The sequence below is a fragment of the Denticeps clupeoides genome, chromosome 2, assembly GCF_900700375.1.
Source record: "Denticeps clupeoides chromosome 2, fDenClu1.1, whole genome shotgun sequence".
Lineage (NCBI taxonomy): Eukaryota > Metazoa > Chordata > Actinopteri > Clupeiformes > Denticipitidae > Denticeps > Denticeps clupeoides.
In genome coordinates this window covers 35624583-35644933 of record NC_041708.1, presented here as the reverse complement: position 1 = coordinate 35644933, position 20351 = coordinate 35624583, and the positions used below count along the sequence as shown (strand labels likewise).

Genomic DNA, 20351 nt, shown 5'->3' with positions numbered 1-20351 from the left:
ATGGGGGTCTGTGCCAGCATGTGTGTTTATTAATGTGAATGCTTGCTTAATTTTCAGCCAATGACAGAAAAATCTTAAATAAAATGGTTCCAATTAAATTCCTGCACTTGTGATTTGTTTAATTGCCACTTAATCTAGGCCTTTTTTTTGTGGCACTGGCTGGAAATGAAAACGTATCAGACTAAATCCCATCTGCATTTAAATAAGCAAATGTAATAAGCAAATTAGCATGAATGTTGCAAAGGTTAAGATCAACAGGATTATTTTATGGGGTCACAGGGTTATTTATGGGGTCGGCTGGTACGATGGAGACCCTTTGAAATGGAAACAAGATTGGAATATGCACGCTTGAGCTGGCTTCGACTCCGGCTGTCAATTTGTTTTGATTCCATAGGGCAAATTGAAGACTGGATCATTGAACTCTTCTCACATGCAATGCATACCCATTACAGCTAACCTTCACATGTTTCTGCCTTATTTAACATTTGCACATTCACGTGGGATGAACTGGAGTGGTCGTTCAAACAGTCAGCCAGGACTGTCTTTGTTTACTAAAGCTTGCATTTCCAGTTTAGCCCAAGTTGATCATTATCCACTTAAGTGAAATACAAAAAGGCCTTAGTGCAGCTTCAGTGAGTTCATGTGATACGAGGCAAATTATGGAACAATCACTAACTAAGAAGATTCCTGCCCAGCCAATAGGCAGCAAGAGTTCTTAAGGACAATGGCACCATTTTCCCCACAAAATTCAGTTACTTGTGGGTTGACTGTGGTGCCTTGCTGCAGTTTTTTTTTGAGTGTGTGTGTATGTGTGTGTGTGTGAATTGGTCTATAATGCTGAAGCGAGTGTGTCTTTTACTCCTGGTTGTTGTAGGTGAAGCAGCAGAGCAGGATGGATTAATTAGGGACCACAGTTGTATGTCGGGCCACCCTGGGGTCCCGGGCAACCCTGGGCACAATGGTGTCGCTGGCCGAGATGGGCGGGATGGACACAAAGGTGATAAAGGAGACCCAGGTAAGGAAGTTAAAACTGTTCAACACTGTAACATGGTCTCTTAAATTTCATTAGTTGCCATCAGAATTAATGAAAGTAGCACTAAGAAATCGCTGAAAATGTTTTGTGCAGCATGTGGAGCTGCCTGTAGCAAATTGAATTGTATGAAGCACTCAGATTTGTTCACGCATGTGTCATTTTCACTAGGTGAAATCGGCACTTGTGGCGCCACAGGACATTCGGGACAGAAAGGAGACAAGGGAGAACCTGGTAAACAGATAAAATGCATCTATTCATGAAAACAAAGAAACACACAAATGTCCACTATGGTTGATCACTGTTGTGATGAACATGTCAATGTCTGGCGTTGGCAGGAGCTCTCGGCCTTGCTGGCATGAAGGGGAAGCGTGGTGATGGCGGTGAAAGAGGGTCACCAGGAAAAATGGGGCCCCAAGGGGTCCCTGGCCCAGTGGGCATGAAGGGGCAGAAAGGAGAGTTGGGGCTGCCTGGTCCACAGGGCATAAAAGGAGACATCGGACCTCAAGGGCCAGAAGGCCAACAAGGAATTATTGGATACCAAGGTGAGAAGGGGTTTCAGGGGGCTCTGGGGCCCCCTGGGAGGCCAGGACCGAAAGGGGAGCTTGGACCCCCTGGAAACAAAGGCACCATGGGACACCGAGGAGATAGAGGGCCAAAGGGTGATAAAGGAGACAGAGGTGAAAAGGGCGACATGCCAGAAACACCCCAAAGTGCTTTTTCCGCCGGCCTGACGGAGAGCACCAAACTGCCGGCCGCCAACGCGCCCATCCGCTTCGACAAGGTGATTTACAACAAGCAGAACCACTACAACCCAGAGAGCGGCCGCTTCACCTGCGCCATCGCCGGGGCCTACTACTTCACCTACCACATCACCGTCTTCTCCCGCAACGTCAGGGTGGCGCTGATGAAGAACAACATGCGGGTCATCAACACAATGGACAAATACCAGATTAGCGAAGATCAGGCCGCAGGAGGCACCGTACTGCACCTCGAGGTCGGGGACAAAGTGTGGCTGCAGGTGTTTGGAGGAGAGAACGGCCTCTACGCCGACAGCGATGATGACACCGTCTTCTCCGGGTTCCTCATCTTTGCAGACTGAGAGCAGGTCACCATACAACAAAACCAAGCAGAATTTCAACGTTGCTGCAGATTTTCTTTATTACTTAATGATTTGGACTTATTCGTATTGGTAATATTAGTATTTTTACTAGTAGTATGTTAAGAGAATTTAATCATAAATGGCTGCATTTTTTTTAAACAGTACAGAATTTTCCCCTTTAAATGTGTTTTTACATCACTACTGTTTGGTAGTAATGTATTTCTGTAGTAAACAACTAAAATGCATTCAGCTTTACTATATATCAATATGCAATAGCAGCAAAACAATAACGTATCACCAAAGGAAGCATATTTTGTTGTATCAGCAATCAAAATATATTTTTATGCAATAAATTATGGAGTTATTTGTTCTTTCTGATTTAATTTTCACTCCTCATTGATTGCTGTCATATTTCCGCCCATTCGTCTGGATATTGTGTGACATTGAAAGCCATGTCCATAAATTCTCTTCCTTTGTCCAGAGCACTGCTTTTCACAGTAATGGAGCAAGGCTACATCTCAGCTAATGTTTGGTATCTCATAAACATTATTCATGCACTCTTATTCGTGTACTCTAATTCATGTTCACTGTGATGCTGCATACGGGGGGCAATTAAATTATCTTATTGAATTATGAGGCTCTCTGGCAGAACAATTCTGTGCCTATTTTGCAGCAGCAACTAGGACTTGAATTTGAACAAACCTCAAAGATCTGAATTGTCAAGATGTACAAAAATTACATTTTTTTTTTTTAGATCCACTGGCATTGAAAGGTTTTAGGCAAGTACAACTAAATTTGTCTGCAACCGCCACCCCCACCTACAATTTTTTTTATATTTATATCTTGGGTCTCTTTAAATTGCTTACATTTTTTTTAAAAATGCCCCCATATAAATTAACTGGTTCATGCAAATCAGGAATCCAGATACTAATAATCGACACTTCTATCACAACCAAGAACTCACTTGGTGTAGTCCTACTCAGGGTTGCAGCTGCTGGACACTGGGTGTAGGGCAGGGAGTCCAACTGGACAGTTCAGAGTTGTCAATTCAAATAGCGTATGGCTTTGCATGGAGGTAGGAAACCTAGGAGGAAACCCTAACCCTTGTAAATATCTCATGAAAGAATAAAGTTACATTAAAACCAACCACACCATAGTTTTTCTTGTGAAATTTCCAATAAATTTGATGCGTCACATGACCCTCTTCCAAGTTGGATCCAAGATGACCGACTTCAAAATGGCCACTATGGTCACCACCCATCTTGAAAAGTTTGCCCCCTCACATATACTAATGTGCCACAAACAGGACGTTAATATCACCAACCATCCCCATTTTATTAAGGTGTATCCATATAAATGGCCCATCCTGTATAATAAACACCACAATCATATTTCTCCAAAAACTGAGCAAACTCAGAATTGTCTCAGAACTTGAATTGTCTTGAGGGCTTCCTTCAGCACAATATGTCCAAGCCATCTACAATCATTTTACAACCCTGCAGAGCGTGGCAGGGAGACATTCCCCTCTGAAATATTTCCAAATTGGTTCTATGATGCAAGAGAAACACTCCCACATACTTTCTTTCTCTTGCTTACAACACACCTGCGAGCCTTTCACAAACAGTGCTAGGGTGGTAGTGGCCTAGTGGGTAACACACTTGCCTATGAACCAGAACACCCAGGTTCAAATCCCGCTTACTACCATTGTGTCCCTGAGCAAGACACTTAACCCTGAGTGTCTCCAGGGGGGGACTGTCCCTGTAACTACTGATTGTAAGTCGCTCTGGATAAGGGTGTCTGATAAATGATGTAAATGTTTCTTTGTTTGTGAACATTTTTGAGAACTTTGAGAAAATAAATTCAGTAAATGGAGTGTCCAGACAGGATATGTGTATCTTGTGAATTTATAAATGAAACTTTAGAATTGCTGCACGATCGTGGTGAAGATTTCCAAGAGACCCTCTCTGGGGCATCAGCAGTGGTCGCCTGGTGTCAGCGGGCGGCCCCGCCCGGTCCGAGGCTCCGCCCACAGAGGCCCCGCCCACCCAGACTACGCGCAGCAACAAGTGCACGGATGCGGCCGATCGGCCAATGGCGCGGCGACGAAGCCAACTTCGGCGCGGAGGGTCGCGACGTAGTCCTTCCCCTCCCTCGTCTGGTTTTTGATCGCCTTCGTGTCGGCCGATGCTTATTTCGGACCCCCGGCCTGGCCGGCATCTTATTTCCAGCGCGCAAGGGACGGGCCATGTCGGCGCTGCGCCCTGCTCCCACATGAGTGAAATTCGCGGAGGAGCGCGGGGACCTTTGGACTTCTGGTGGCCTGAATGCCGATGGCGATCGACCAAGACGGAGGCGTGTGAAGACGCGGCGCGGCGCGGAGCATGAGAAAAGTAAGGAACTTATTTCCCTGTCAGGCGTACGTACGTAAAACAGGGTCATTTCCCGCCCTGAGTAAATAAGGACTTTTTTTTTCTTTCTTCTTTTTAATCTTTTATCACTTGTCCAACGACAACGTGGCTGGTGGTCCCGCAGCATCGGCGTTTATTCCCCGCCAGCGGCCCCCTCCCTCCTTTTTTTTGTCGAGCTGAAGGGCCATTGTGTCCCCGTTACTACCCACCGGTTGTTATAGTGATGAGGTGGGGGTGTCAGGCCGTGCGCAAAGCCACCAGGGAGCTGCAAGAAAGGAGGGAGGTGGGGGGGGGGGGGGGGTCAGTTACAAAGAGGTTTATTGGGAGAGCGAGTTAATTAAATGCACAAATAAATAGAAAGCACGGTTGTGTGTGTGTGTGTGTGTGTGTGTTGTTATTGCGCAACATGCAAGTCTATAATAATCCCCTTCAACGTTTGGCTATGAATTGGTTAACTCTTGACTTTTTTTACAATGAATAAACCCCACACATTGCATTCATGCATGGTACAGTGCATCATGTACTTTACAGGCCGGAGGTTTTGTCGAAATCGTATTATTAAAAGGGGAATAAAACGTTAGAAAGACGTAAAGCATACGTAACTGGTCGGTGGTTGTAATGGCCGACACTGTACATGTATTTGAATCGATTTGACCCTGCACGATTGAGCTTGGTTTTGATCTGTTTTATTCTCCGTCACTTATTGTGCAGTGTCAAACAAATGTCACTTACATACTTCATCACACAGTTCAGATTTCCGGCAGGGTAACAGCAGTCTACCAAAAACACACTTCGACAGATTCTGAAGAATTGAGAACTAGTTTTGTCATTCTTTCTTGTAGTTTAGGGAAAGTAAATGGGAGGGTGTGTAGCGCGTAAAAGCTGGAAAAACCAGGCACGTGCTTATGCAGGTATTTGCCGGCGTTGACATTTTTAAGGTCGTGGCGTAGGTCACGTGCGGTTTCTGGGCGCTGTCTGTTGCGGATGGGACGGAGCGGCCCGTACCCGTGCAAGAGGTGGAGTGCGCGAACGGTGACGAGCTGTGGGATTCGTGGCCATGTTGTCACCTGCATGGGCACAGATCGTCCCGCCCCTCCCTCTGCCTCTGTGCAGGGCTGTCTCTTCCACGACGTCTTGTGCAAGGACAGGGGAGCTCTGTCAGGTGGCTTCACTATACAGGGCCTCCTTGTCTGACTGACTAGAGTGTGTGTGTGTGTGTGTGTGTGTGTGTGTGTGTGTGTGTGTTTTTGGGTGGAGGGTTCGGTTTGATATTCCTGAAACCCCCGTCCACACGGGGGGGTTTGGTTTCCAAAAGGGAGACGGGGCCGAATTCAACTCGTGGACACTCCCTGCACTCTTACCTGTCTTCCCACGCCTCGGGCGGGGCGTGACCACTTAACTCCGCTTCCTTTTTTTTTTTTTTTTTCTTACAAAAAGAAGAATTGGGTCGGACCAGCTCAGACCAGCATCAACCTCTCTCTCTCTCTCTCTCTCTCTCTCTCTCTCTCTCTGTCTCGTCCGCATTCTCTCCAGTCAGGTGCAGGGTATGACATTGAGTGTTTTGAGCGACCGCGTGCAGATGCATCCATTGTAGTGCAGACTGCTAAAGCTCCTCTAATCAGCTTAGAGGCGGGAGACCCGCCGACCTGCGGACTGGGGGTCCGGCCGCTGGCGTCCGGGCCGAAAAGCTCGGCCACTCTCGGCGGGTCACCTGCGCGGCGTTGGTGCGGTAAGTGTGGGAGCGCTGCACAGACTTCTCGTTCTTTCTCAGAAGGAATAAAAGGTTCATTAAGGGCAAGATCAGGTTCATCTGGATTTTTTTCCCCCCACTTTATTGTACACTAAGATACGGTATCTGAATGCCGAGGTGAGCATGTCTTGATAAGTAGACAATTAAATCAAAACCGGAATGGTGACATGTCCTTCCTGGACATGAGGCGTACTGCGTTCATACATTATTAAGACACCTATTTTGTCATAGGCTTGGAGTGTAAAGGGAATTTTATTTCATAATTTTATTTTATATTTTAAAGTACAGAAAAATTACATAATAAAAGAGGCACGGGAGGAATCAGAAGAGGAAATGGCTGATTAGTTCAGATTAACTTTATGGCTCGAGGCTGGCCTGACGTTGACCGTCTTAAGTCTTAATTTTGCAGGGGACCTTTTTTTTTTTTTTTATTCCCCCTCCTGTGTTGGTTGGCGCTGCACTTTGTGTGCTTTAATTGTGTCTGGTTAAGGAGTTCGGAAGGCTTGTTTATATCCCTTTCAAAAATGCTGGGTCTTTTTCCCTCCCAGAGGGAGTACCGAGTGTAGGTGTTCCTGCTTCTCTCCATGCTGTGTGTGTGTGTGTGTGTGTGTGTGTGTGTGAGCTATGGGAGTTTAATCTGAACCAGGCTCCAGCTGGTAGCCATGGAAGGGGGGTGGTCTCCTCTCTGAGCTCGTAATTAACTCTGCTTTGGAGTTTATCATGCTCCGGGTGGGGCGGTGTGAGATTAAGGTAAAATCAAAAGCGGCTATAGCGGTAAAATAAAACGAATACAAGGTACATTGGCACATTGGAACACTTTTGGAAGTGTGCCGGGATCCTGAGTGGAACAGACAGTGGAAGCGACATGCGCTGTGTTGTTTGGGTGGGAACACTGCCGCAGGTGGGGAGTGATGCCATCAAAAGGAGGGGAATCCGAAAAGGTTTGGAGAGAAACGAGGCCGTTCCCGCTAGGAAGATGAGAAGACGCCGTAGTCCGCATGAAGTAGAAACCGGTGACACCATGTTGGAGGCTCACGGCTCTTCTTAAGTGGGACAAACAGAGGGCGGAGGGAATTAAGTTGCTTTTCCCCCAATCGCAGAACGCCCCCCACCCCCCACTTGCCTTTTCAGTCCGTCAGATCTGGGGGGAAAACTAGGCAATTTGTTTCATTAATCACAATGGATTAACGATTCTCTTTGCTTAGTCAAGCTCACATAAAGCCCTTCATGTAAGCTGCCCGCTCCTGAACCGCTGGACACCTCCCTGGACAGGAGGCCACCTTTTCCCTGGCTCTAACCAGTAAACTGGGGGGGAACCCTAAAAAGATGCAGTGGAGGGTCCCACTCGCACACTTGATGTCTGACACGCTCATACCCAAAAACGATGGATCTGAATCGCTTGATTCAGTGGCCGGTTTGTCGGTTCTTAACCTGCTGAGACTTGGTTTAATAAGAATGGAAGCAGGAGCTGTTGCTGTTTCAGTTGTTCCTCGTGTCCATTTGGGTTGAGTTGAGTTTAGACGCCTCTTTCGTATTTAGGAGTAGGAGAAGATTCTAATGCCGTGCTCATTTTTTGCTGTAACACGTCTACACACGTCATTCATCGTTTTTCATGTTGCTCAGGGTAGAGAAAAGTTATCATCTGGCTAGAACGGTACCATTAAGACATCATGGCACCTTACCTTCACCGCCAATTATTCAGTTAACCAGTCCGTCCAGGATTCTGTGATGTTCCAACCTTGCAATTTTACAACAGAACCTCAGAAGCAAGTCGCCAATATTCACCGATATTTTTCCCCCCACATCTTCTTGCTGTGAAGTGTGTGTGTGTGTGTGTGTGTGTGTGTGTGTGTGTGTGAAGTCATTTTGGCCTTTCCTGCAGATGGGGAGGATAACAGATTTGCCAAATTCACTAAAGACGTGGATTTAAACATGTTTAACGCTCAAAAGAATCAATGTTTTGACATTGACTCTCTAATGAAATGTGAGTGAATGTTGGCACCAGCACCGACAGAGTGTACCATCAGGCCGGTCCACCTTCACCTGCCTTCTGTGTTCCATAGGGATACTTCTACGTTAATAAATGCATAAATGCAGTCTGGCGGCAGAAAGACTAAGCAGATACCCGTCACTCAAACGGTTAAAACAAAATCTTCGGAGAGCGGCACACTTTAGGATACAGCGGTTTTCCAGAACCCTGCAAAATCCTGGAGATATTGTATGATGTAATGCAGAAGTAATAGAATGCACCTCTTGACTTCTAACTCAGTAGACAAAAATGATCATTTTAAAAATATATGTATATTTAAAAAGCTTTTCTGAAGTTACAAACATTGTATTTTGATTTACTTCAGTCATTTCGCAATACTGGCAGCATATCTGTTGGCAACATAACACTAGAAGTAAAAGGAATTGCTTAATTCTTCCTTTTTTGTGTTCTTGGCACATGTTGAAAAGTGCAAAGGTTGAGATATTATGCCAGACAAGACTGTCAGGTTCTTTTTGTACTAACAGAATGATGTGGTTCTCCCCTGTTGCAGGCAGCTCATTCAGATATATCCTTGTCCATGGGTCCACAAACCTTTGCACAGAAAAAGGACCTGGGACCTCCTTCGCGACCTCTTGATAACCTGTGCCCTTTCCATGAAGAGGGGCACAGGGGCACAATTGTGAGCTCTGGCTATAGAGCACAGGTGCGTCCACCCCTGGCTGAGCCCTGCTCTGAAGAAATGGGTCGGAATGGTGTGACCTGGTCTGGATCAGTGGTGACCGGCCACCCAGAGCCGAAGGCATGCCCTTCCAGGATCATGCGCCTCTTTTCTGCGCAGCGCAAGTGTGACGGCTCCGACTCTTCCCTCTGTGGCCCAGCCAGTCAGGCCTGGTCAGGACGTCCTGGTCTGCGGGGAATAGGCTCCTTTAAGAAGCTGCGCTCCACCGTGTTCCAAGGCATCCAGAACCGAGGAAATGTCACAGCTCAAGACACTGAAGGCACCCAAGCCTCCACTGAGGTTTCTAATGGTGGAACCATATCCTGTGGAAGCCAAGACCAGTGTAAACCAGAGCCCACGGTGGCCAATGGCATTAGTCAGATGGTTGATGCTTCGGATGAGGATGGCGATGGCGATGGAGATGAAATACAGGACGGATTCGGCAGAAACAGCCACTTCTCCCGCAGCATCCGCCGAGCGTACAGGGCCGGACGGATACCACTGATGGATGCAGGAGACGGTCTGCAGGCAGACGGTACCACGTTGGACCCAGAGTCCAAGCCTCCCCGCAGACGTCCTGTTAGTTCAGTGCTGCTGGGGACTGAGGTGGATCTGCAGGTGGAGGAGAATGGTAATGTTCTCAGCCGGCTGAGCAAAAGTGCAGAAAACCTCCACGTCTTCAAGAGCCCCTTCCAACGCAAAGCTGCTTCTCCTCAGACAGAGACATCGTCAACAAGCATCCAAAGGACCGTAAGCATCTCATCGATGGATGGGAAAGAGCGGAAATCTGGACGCTGGAAGGTGTCCCCGCTTCACTCGAGAGCCCACGTTCAGCGGCTGGTGGGTAGTCTGACGGACCTAACTTCCAAACATCGCTCGGCCACACCCGTCACACAGGCCCAGCCGACGCCACTGAGTAAACTTCACGATGACTACTCCCGCCGGACGCCCTGTGTGCCGGCCGCTGACCGCCAACGGCGGCCGCCGCTGGCCGATGCCAGAGCTACTCCAGAGAGGAATGACCAGTACCGCAGAGGACCGGTCACCCTGGAGACCAGCCCCTCCGTACACCCCATCCCACACTCCTCCTCGAACCAGTCAGAGACGCACACTGCCCACCTCCCAGAAACACCCATCGAGTCCCAACACCGGCCCGATCTGTCTTTGATCCCGCCTTCATCAAATAGCCAGAAAACAGGGAATGGTTGCCTTGGGGAGACTTTCAGATCATCGTCCCCTCAACTTGCGCAAAGAGATCCCAATCAGCAGAGCATTCAAAATGAAATGGAAGACCGCGTGAAGGATCAGCTCACGGTAAGACCCTTGTCCATATTGCTATGTACATTTACAGCATTTATCAGACGCCCTTATCCAGAGCGACTTACAATCAGTAGTTACAGGGACAGTCCCCCCCCCTGGAGCAACTTAGGGTTAAGTGTCTTGCTCAGGGACACAATGGTAGTAAGTGGGATTTGAACCTGGGTCTTCTGGTTCATAGGCGAGTGTGTTAACCACTAGGCTACTACCACCCTATGTGTAATTTGAAGTTCTCATATATCTTAGAATTGAGGGCTGCAAGTTGATACGGGATTTGAGATGTGAGATCATACCTGTGTGTGTGTGTGTGTTAGTCACATCGTTTAGTAGGTTATCATCATCAGTACGTCATGCCCCTTGGCATGTTCAGTGTTCTAATTGATTTCAATGACCATGATCACGTAAACTTAATCTGGTGGCATTGACCTTTACAACCTGAAATTACACACTGTAGCACGGAGGATTTCACCCACTGACATTTATGGTCATCAATTACGTCAGAACCTTTGAAGTCCGTTTAGGTAGACCGGAGATGCCTGCCAAACTTCCAGACACGCTGGGCGATTGCAGCAACAAGGAAACTGTACAGTTGACGTCTCACCATCAGATTAGCCAAGTTCCGGTCTTTGTAATTCAGTCACTTGCCTGATTGGTTGAGGTCTCTGCCCATATGATCAGGCAACGCCCGCAGCAAGATTACCTGTGGGACCCAGTTGTGTGACCGGCCTGAAGTTAATCATTGCACTGTGTTTATGATTAGTGGGATTGCTTAAGTGCAAGTCCCATTTCCACGGCCCAGCGGCCGGCAGTGTCCCCTCCCCTGAAAAAGCAGGAGCTTGCGGCTCAAAGTCCAACTTTCGCATGCATGACCACACACGCCGGAGAAGACCATGAACCGCGGAGATCTGCTGGACACAAACCGGTGTCTGTTTTTCGCTTGTTGCAAATGTCTATGATGTTGATTCAGTGTGTGCCATTTCAGTGCATATGGAACACGCCAGACGGAGACTTGGAAGACCGAGAGGTACGTGCAGCTTTGAACGTCAGCTATGAACCTATATACCAGGCGGGTGACCTAGTGTAAAAAGACAGAGAGAGTATGGTGAAAAAAGGTTTATGTAATTTAATAATAATAATAAAAAAAGGTGCATAAGGTGAAATATTTTTATGTTGGTGATTTTGGCGAAAATTGCTCAAAATGTGTTAGAATATTATCAGTCAGAAAGGATTCACAATATGGAAATGCCCAACTTCTGAAATCTGTATACAGTACCGTATACAATTCATTAATTGGACTGAATGTGAACTTTTTACAAATTAATTATGTTTTGTTTTTTTTTTCTACAGCATGCAATTTTTTTTAGATAGACTAGTAATAAACACAGACAGCAGTGTAGATAACTGTATTGCTGTATTTTAATGGTTATATAAGTAATGTTCAAGAATTATGTGCATGGTTTGGGGTAAATCGTGAATACAATTTTATCTTGTCTTGTCGTAAAAGGCTAAAATAAATTATGTTAGACACTTTTATTATCAGTGAAACTCTGACCGCTAACATTGGCTGATCCTGCCAGGCTACATCATACAGGAACGGCCCTGATGAACTAAGGCCCTGTGACGACCCATCTACTGTCCCAAGCACCTGCTCACCCACTGCCGCTGAGACATCCACCTCAGTGGTGCCCAGGCGGCGGTCTGGCAGGCCGAGGCCACGGCCCATCTCCGATTATGCCCAGCTGGTGTCCAGGAAGTACTCCATTCCCGAAGAGGAAGGGGAGCTGCCACCTGAGGCAGAGAACAGCAACAGCGGCAGCACCGATAGTGACGGCCAGGAGAGCTGCCCACCCAAAGCCCCTCTGGATCGCCGGAGAAGACGCCCAGTCTCTGTGCTTGAAGGGGTTGAGCTCTTTCCCTCACCCAGTTCAGAGGAGAGAGAAGACAATGATGCCCTGCCCTCAGTAAGCATAATTATGTGCTGCTTCGAGCGTATGGTACTGCTCAGATGTTCAGATGTCTATGTAATCTCTTATTTCATTCGATGCTGCAAGCTCACTGACCTGATTATCTCCTCGTTGTAGTTTGCGTGGTATAATGCACGTATTCTGCAGATTTTTACCCTCCTGTAAATTACTGTAATTGCAGTAGAGATGAAAGTGAAAGATCATACATGTTGTACCAGAGTATATTAAGCTTCTCAGAACCACTGCAGTGTAGTGTTTAGGCTGTCAAAATGTGTGCAAAATTCAGATTTGGCTATATGTTCAGTCCTGCCAAATTGTATTCTGGATCAGTGTATAAATATACATTGTATGTTTATATATTTATAGATATAAACTGTATATTACACTTAGTTGAAAAGTGATTTTTGTGTATTTACTTCATCAATGGATTGAGTACGGTGATCTAGTTTTAACCCTTGATTTATCAACCTGATGTTTGTCTGCATAACTGGTCCCCAAAATCACTTAATAATAATGTTTTCTACAGCAATATCCTGAAAAATTGAGATTTTCTTTTGTCTGCTCTCTCTTGCATGTCTTTTTATAGCCAGTTTCCCGGCCCCCCATGCCTTCACACCAGGTGCCCCCCTACAGGGCAGTGTCTGCCCGACTACGGCCATGCGTCTTCTCTCAAAGCACCCCTACTGGTCTGGACCGGCTGGGGCAGCGCAAACTGCACAGAGTGCTTAGTGGTGAGAGAGAAAGCGTGCGTAGTAATCAGGTGGTCCGAATGTGTGTGATGTGCTGAGAAAAAAACCATTGGTTATATTGGGCATTGGTTCACGGTTGGGTGTGTGCGGGTGTGTTTGAGACAGACGGCAATTCGGAGGGCTGCCCGGTGTTGGATGACTGTGTGAGTGAGGAGGACAGCAGCTTTGATGAACTCACTGACATCACGCCCTACCTGCAGCCTGGAGTGGAACTGTCAGCTCTGAACGAGGTGAAGTGGCACTTGTCTGGATGTGTCCTGTGTGTGGCTATACAAGCAAAATGACATCAGAGTAATAGGGTTTGCCATAATCAACCAATAAGGACCTTCTTTTACAGCACCTTTTACAGCTCTGGGTCACGGCCTGTGTTCTTGTTTTGGGGTGTGTGGTTCACATATGTGTGCACGTATATGATAAGCTTTTTCTGGGTGGAGCCTTCAGATATCAGTGTGTGGTCATGTATGTTTATATGTAGTGTGTGTGAGACGTATATGGAACATCTTGTCCCTTTTGACTGGTTTGCCTCAGTTTATCTAGGGAATTATATAATCCTCTCCAAACAGAGTGACCTTGGTTTTGAGTTTAATGCATTTGGATGAGATTGGGGTGTTAGTTCTATACTGCGTTTTCCAAGGCACTATATAACTGGTTACAAACAAATCAGTCCTTTTTTGCTATATTTTTAATTTAGAGGATAACCCTGTGGGCTAATTTTGAAATTCTTTTGAAATTTGTGTACATGCTGCAACAGGGCGTGTCCGGATTAGCTGTGAACAATTTTTTGAGTGACGTGCATGATGAGTCTAACGGGACATGATGTTCACTGATTTGTTTAAATCATGCATTTAACAGATCTTTAGGGAGCGATAGTCAATTTTACTGCTTATCTCTTTTCCTAACATGAGTGCTTCCTTATCAGTTCTTTTTGAGTAAAAAAAAAAAAACATTTTTGCTTGAAGCCTTTAAAAAATATTAATCCTTCTATTGCAGCTTGTTGACACAGGTTTTTGTAATACATAGTCGAACATTTATCTGTATACCCTAATCGGAGCACTTCGCGTAATCTGTGTGTTCCCTTGTTGTGCAGTTGATAAGTGCGGGCCACGTGGTGTGTGCCGAGGCTCTGTGGGACCATGTTACGATGGAGGAGCAGGAGTTGGCCTTCAAAGCTGGAGAGGTGATTCGAGTGGTGGAGGCCTCCAGCAAAGACTGGTGGTGTGGCATTGTGGGTGACCGGGAAGCCTGGTTTCCCTCCAGCTTTGTCAGGGTAAGTGGATCCTCTCAGTGAAATTAGTTCAACGCTGCAGACCCTTCCAACTAAGCCAGCATGGGATTTGTCGTACGCCATGGAAATGCATGCCGAAAGGCAACTATGCACAAGTCAACAGGGCACGGCAGTCGGCATGGTAACGCCAGGCTTTCCATAGATGACTATTCCCTTCCCGAAATGTTTGCAGTCACTTCAACCCCGCTAGATAATGTAATGGCAGTGTGGAGAGCATGTTGACTGGCAGGTATGGACTTATACTGGAACTCCCATCATTCAACAGGTGCGCGTGAACCAGGAAGACTCCAGCGGTGGGAGCACAGAGAGCGCCCTCGACCTGGAGGACCCCCTACCCAGAGACAACAGGGCGCAGATGAGGACCAACGTCGTCCAGGAGATCATGAACACGGAGCGCGTCTACATCAAACACCTGAGGGACATCTGCGAGGTGAGGGCAGCATGCGGAAAAGATTGCGTCAGCGCGACGTCATTGTGTCAGTCTCAGTGCCCAGTCAGCTTTATAAGACGGGTAATTGAGACACTATAATTACCGTTTACCACCCACCCACCCCACCTGATGAACCCAGGTTTGCCGCTTACACCACTGTGATTTGAATTAATCATACTTATGATGGTCAAAATGTTGCCATAGCGAGACGAGGTCATTAAAAAGAGCCCGTTGACAGTGTCTTTGTTGGCTCTGCAACTACAGAGTCAAATAATATTATATAGGTTCTTTTATAGGTTATTTTCAGGCTCTTTAATCTTTGATTGATATATATATATTGCTTTATATGTGATGGCATATGCTAATCTGTGGATCTTTTGTTTACACTTTTACGCTTAAGTCCTTTACACTTACCCCATAAACCTGTTTACTCAGTGGAGGTCTGTGGTAAAACATGGCATGCTAGTTGAAAGATCTTTTGTTCGAAAATGTCTCGCAACTTTTTGGTGAAAATTTTGCATTGGGGATGGTCTCATTGATTGGTTTTAGGTACACGTTTTCACAGGTCAGATTCCTAGAATACAAATGTAGGCACCGTAGAACTAAAACAAGCCCAAATTCTGGCCGATGTTTCTTCCTGTTGGAAAGCCAGTAATCAGTTTTTTTGCCCTGTGGTTCTTTATCAGTATTTATGGATTTTCATAATCCTGCTCTAAACTTTGCATTGTTGACTGACTGACTGCAGGGCTATATCCGCCAGTGTCGGAAACACCCCAACATGTTCACAGATGTGCAACTGAAGATCATCTTCAGCAACATTGAGGAAATCTACAAATTCCAGCGAAAATTCCTGAAGGACCTTGAGAAGAAATACAACAAAGACAACCCTCATCTGAGTGAAATTGGATCTTGTTTCCTCCAGCAGGTAAACAGGATTTCAACAGGACAGAATCCCTCACATGCCCGTGCAAGTTCACACAGTGACGGGCCTTTGATGTGTATGCACAGCCACCTCTGCTTAGCTCTTATGGTAGTCCTCACCTCATTCCTGCTCTTTATCTTTATCCATCTCTTCCCTCCCTGGTTTACACGTCCACTTCACTGTCACCCTTTCTGCTTTCTCATTTATTCACATTTATTCATTACAATGTGTTATTGAAATATAGTTTATATTGTTATCTTTTTATATTATATATCTAGATCCACATATGTGACCAAATATAGGTTTACAATGCCAATTGATTGTAATATAGATCATATAGGTCAAAATGCATAAAACTTATCATAGCTTCTGCTAGCTTCGACCCATGAGCAGTCAGAACTCTTAATGCACCAGATCAATGACATTCTCCTATACAAACAGACATCTCACTGCTGCTACTAATACCATGTGCAATATCTTTGCAAATGTGCTATAGTTTCACTCAGTGTTACTAACCATAGCCCTACCCCTTTATATACTATATATAATATGTTTTATTAGATTTATAATGCCCTTGTATATACCCCCCACGTCTCCTGTACTGTTTTATACTGTCTGTACTTGTACTCTTGTATTGTGTCTTTATATGTTGCACTGTCACTTTTGTCACCATTGTGGACTTGCTAACAAACAACTGTACAATAAAAGGTCTTGAGTTATATTAAAAGCAAGTTTTTAAAATGAGCTTTAGGTAGTTTCAGGTCATTTTCAATAGAAACAACATTTTGAAATCATTCTTGTATGTTTATACATACAAGAAATTAGTTTTAGTGACAGAACTCTACAGTGCAACAATGGGGCAGTGGTGGCCTAGCAGTTAAGGAAACAGCCCCATAATCCAAAGGTTGCCGGTTCGAATCCCTATCTGCCAAGGTGCCAAATTTCAAAAGTCAGGGACGAGACAAGACACAGGTAGACACACGACGCCAAGAGCTCAGCGGCGCGCAACAAACTCCCAAAAAACATGTATAATATATTGTGTGTGTGTGTGTGTGTGTATATATATATATATATATATAAAAGAGGTATGACCACTTATGATGTGTTTGTACAGGTATGGTGATATGTGCAAATATGAAGTGTAAATAAGTGTGTGTTAAATAAACTCTAATGTGATGTGATGTTTTAACTTGAATGTTTTCAGGCCAAATTTTTTTAGCATATTGATCCAACCTGGAGTTCCTGATAAATCATTGTGGCAACTACCGACATACTTTCCTCTCTCCCAGGGTGAGGGTTTCTCCATCTACTCTGAGTACTGTAACACCCACCCTGCAGCGTGCACAGAGCTGCAGCGCCTGATGAAGCTCGGCAGATACAAACACTTTTTTGAGGCCTGCCGTCTCCTGCAGCAAATGATTGACATTTCCATCGCTGGCTTCCTCCTCACACCGGTCCAGAAGATCTGCAAGTACCCTCTGCAGCTGGGGGAGCTGCTCAAATACACACCCAAAGACCACAGGTAACTAAACCAGGTGATTGTAAGTATTTTTAATGTTTTCTAATAGTAACTTTTTGTCATGTAATAACACTTGAACTTAAAGCCTCATCCCCTTGTTCTAGCGATTATCAGGGTGTGAGCGATGCCTATGAAGCGATGAAGAATGTGGCCAGTTTGATCAATGAGAGGAAGAGGAGGTTGGAGAGCATTGACACCATCGCTCAGTGGCAGATGGCCATCCTCCGCTGGGAGGTGAGTAGGTTCTCATCCACAACTGCAACGTTTTCCAGCACACAATGCTGTGGCTCTACTGGCGGTTCGGAACAGGGCATCATGTTGCTTTTCTGTTTTTTGAGAAGCAAAACTGGATGACACACATAGGGTAGCAGATTGGATTACCAGTTAAACACGTGTTATGTAAGACGGGGCTTTCACTTGGGACCGGATGATGCCTGTCACTCATTGAAGTCTAGACAGACCTGCCTAGATCCACACAGCTCCTTAATCTCGTCTTTAGCCAGCTATGCAGTTTTGTCCAGATCCGTAGAAGGCCTGAGTTTAGGTTGTTTTAAACCGGTCAGCCCGTCCCCGAAGCTGGGCTCCTGCTTTTCCACCATATAGATCTTTTAAGGTGTTCTTAAATACCTCAATTGCCTTTTTTTTATAATTAAAGGAAACGTTTGACCATTTTCATTTGAAGTTCATTCATTGTTCATCCAGACCATTGGACGAAGTTTCGTCTGCCCGAGGTTGTCCAAATCAAGGTTTCCCCTGTTCCTCATGACTCCCCTGACAGAAGGTTTTTATTCCATTCATTTCATCAAAATGAAAACTTTTTGTCAGGGGGGTCATGAGGAACAGGGGAAACCTTGATTTACATTTTACGACATTTTCTCATCCTGGAGCAAAGTGATGAAAACATCATGTTCGATTGAGGTCTTCAGTTAAATGCGTGTTAACGTGCTGCGGGTAGCGGCTGAACACGTCTGCGTGTGGTGCTGTTTTGTCCCAGGGAGAGAACGTGCTGGAGCGCAGCTCCGAACTCATCCACTCGGGGGAGCTGACGCGGGTCTTGCGGCAAGGCAAGACGCAGCAGCGCAGCTTCTTCCTGTTCGACCACCAGCTGGTGTTCTGCAAAAAAGACGTCCTGCGGCGAGACCTGCTCCACTACCGGGGCCGGCTGGACACGGACAACACCGAGGTGCAGGACCTCCCCGATGGACGCGACGCCGAGCTGGGCGTGTGTGTGAAGAATGGCCTGAAGCTCCGCAACACGTCAACGCAGGACGTGTGCATCTTGTGCTGCAGGAAAGCCCAGGACAAGCAGAGGTGGACGGAGGCCTTCAGCAGGGAACGCCGGCGCGTCCAGGAGGACCAGGAAATGGGTAAAGGAAAAAGGACTGGACTTCATTCTAAACTGTCAGTCCAATCTGTCAATATCTGCAAGTTTACACAAGCTCGCTTGTCCTTTACCTATGTGGTGGTAGTAGTCTAGGGGGTAACACACTCGGCTGTGAACCAGAAGTCACAGGTTCCAACCCTGAGTGTCTCCAGGGTTGACCCTGTGTGCGCGTGTGTGTGTGTAACTGCTGATTGTAAGTCGAGCATTCCGACTGACAAGCTAATGAATCTGAAATTTGCATATTTAGGTTCCTTGTTAATAATAATAATAAAGTGAAGTGATTGTCACATGTGATACACAGCGGCACAGCACACGGTGCACACAGTGAAATTTGTCCTCTGCATTTATCCCATCACCCTTGGTGAGCAGTGGGCAGCCATGACAGGCGCCCGGGGAGCAGTGTGTGGGGACGGTGCTTTGCTCGGTGGCACCTCAGTGGCACCTTGGCGGATCGGGATTCGAACCGGCAACCTTCTGATTACGGGGCAGCTTCCTTAACCGCTAGGCCACCACTACCCCCTTTTACACATCAGCGACAGGGTGTACGCCGTCACTCTGATTGGTGGAAATCACGTTGTGGTTTCTTGTGGTTTCTACAGGGATGGAGATCAGTGAAAGCCAGAGGAAAGAGGCCATTCTCAATGCCCGAAAATCCAAACAAGGCAAAATGAAAGGCGAGTGGAAAATCTCGAACGTTAACAAGTGTCCGTACGTCTGTCTGAAACTGTTGTTTTAAAACAATTTCGTGCTTTTGATAAATGTCAAATAGGTTATCTTGGGCACTCTGTTCTGCCCCACCACCAGCCGCTGCATCCACTCCACCAGCGTCACGTTACTGTGCCAACCAGCATCCCGCAGCAGCAGGTCTTCTCCTTGGCAGAGCCTAAGCGCAAGACCTCACACCTCTGGTACAATCTCACCCGCCACAGCCTGTTCAGGAAGTGAGGGAGGGTGTTCTGAGAGACTGCAGAAGATGGACAGGAGCTGCCTTTTATCATGGACCGTATTCCTGGAAAATGTGTTTTTGATGTGCCTATGGTGTGGACAACCACACTAGACCTTCTAGGCATGGACTATATGAAGTGTGTGTGTGTGTGTGTTTTGTGTCTTAAGTGCCTGTGATTCGGAGTTGGAACCCCGAAGTGTTAAACGATTCTCTCCGTTTCATAACTGGGAGAGGATGTGCTGCTCACGTTCACGTTTGTCCTATTCCTGGTCACAGTTCTTTTCTATTACTAAGGACAATGATGCTTCATTCAGCTTTTAATTATGTTTTGTGTTTCCGTCTATATGTCTGTATTTAAGGCTGGAACCTTCACACGTTAGATGTCTATGTTAATACCGTCTGATCTGATCACTAGAATGCCCAGATCACTGATATCAGACACTAACACTGTAAATAAAACTGCTGTACGAATGTCTTTTGGCTGTTGTGAGTTATTGTGTGGATGGGAAACTGACCGATGAGCGGCTTTGTAAATTTACTTGCACTCAGTCATGTTCCATATAGGAATTATGTTTTTTTTTTTTTGGTTCAAAATGTGGTATCCACGGTTTCAGGTGGAATGCGTTTGGTGCTCTTAATAAGTAAAGTGTAAGTAAAGTGAAGTGATTGTCACATGTGATACACAGCAGCACAGCACACGATGCACACAGTGAAATTTGTCCTCTGCATTTAACCCATCACCCTGAGTGAGCAGTGGGCAGCCATGACAGGCGTCCGGGGAGCAGTGTGTGGGGACGGTGCTTTGCTCAGTGGCACTTCAGTGGCACCTTGGCGGAT

At 46.2% G+C, this 20351-nt stretch overlaps 2 protein-coding genes across 3 annotated transcripts; both read left to right on the top strand.

The window, feature by feature from the left end:
- Positions 1-751: 751 nt before the first annotated feature.
- On the top strand, positions 752-2503 carry c1qtnf9 (C1q and TNF related 9). The gene is made up of 3 exons (XM_028969657.1): positions 752-1015; positions 1202-1264; positions 1369-2503. Exons 1-3 carry the CDS (start codon positions 808-810, stop codon positions 2130-2132), a joined length of 1035 nt encoding a protein of 344 aa, XP_028825490.1. The 5' UTR covers positions 752-807; the 3' UTR covers positions 2133-2503.
- A 1678-nt stretch (positions 2504-4181) lies between these two features.
- On the top strand, positions 4182-19989 carry spata13 (spermatogenesis associated 13). 2 transcript variants are annotated; one of them, XM_028970106.1, is made up of 15 exons: positions 4182-4522; positions 6074-6269; positions 8831-10312; positions 11298-11339; positions 11893-12276; positions 12866-13010; positions 13134-13258; positions 14116-14295; positions 14579-14743; positions 15489-15668; positions 16955-17187; positions 17289-17418; positions 18179-18551; positions 19168-19242; positions 19338-19989. In XM_028970106.1, exons 3-15 carry the CDS (start codon positions 8858-8860, stop codon positions 19511-19513), a joined length of 3663 nt encoding a protein of 1220 aa, XP_028825939.1. In that variant the 5' UTR covers positions 4182-4522; positions 6074-6269; positions 8831-8857; the 3' UTR covers positions 19514-19989. The 2 variants fall into 2 exon arrangements, with proteins under 2 accessions (XP_028825939.1, XP_028825938.1); XM_028970105.1 differs by lacking the exon at positions 6074-6269.
- The last annotated feature ends 362 nt before the right edge of the window (positions 19990-20351 follow it).

Coding starts and splice junctions, on each gene's coding strand:
- spata13 (XM_028970105.1), top strand. Junction 14,744..15,488: donor ACCTGAGGGACATCTGCGAG/GTGAGGGCAGCA, acceptor GACTGACTGCAG/GGCTATATCCGCCAGTGTCG. Junction 17,188..17,288: donor TACACACCCAAAGACCACAG/GTAACTAAACCA, acceptor CCCTTGTTCTAG/CGATTATCAGGGTGTGAGCG.
- c1qtnf9 (XM_028969657.1), top strand. CDS start 808: ATGTGTGTGTGTGTGAATTGGTCTATAATGCTGAAGCGAGTGTGTCTT. Junction 1,016..1,201: donor AGGTGATAAAGGAGACCCAG/GTAAGGAAGTTA, acceptor CATTTTCACTAG/GTGAAATCGGCACTTGTGGC. Junction 1,265..1,368: donor AGGAGACAAGGGAGAACCTG/GTAAACAGATAA, acceptor TGGCGTTGGCAG/GAGCTCTCGGCCTTGCTGGC.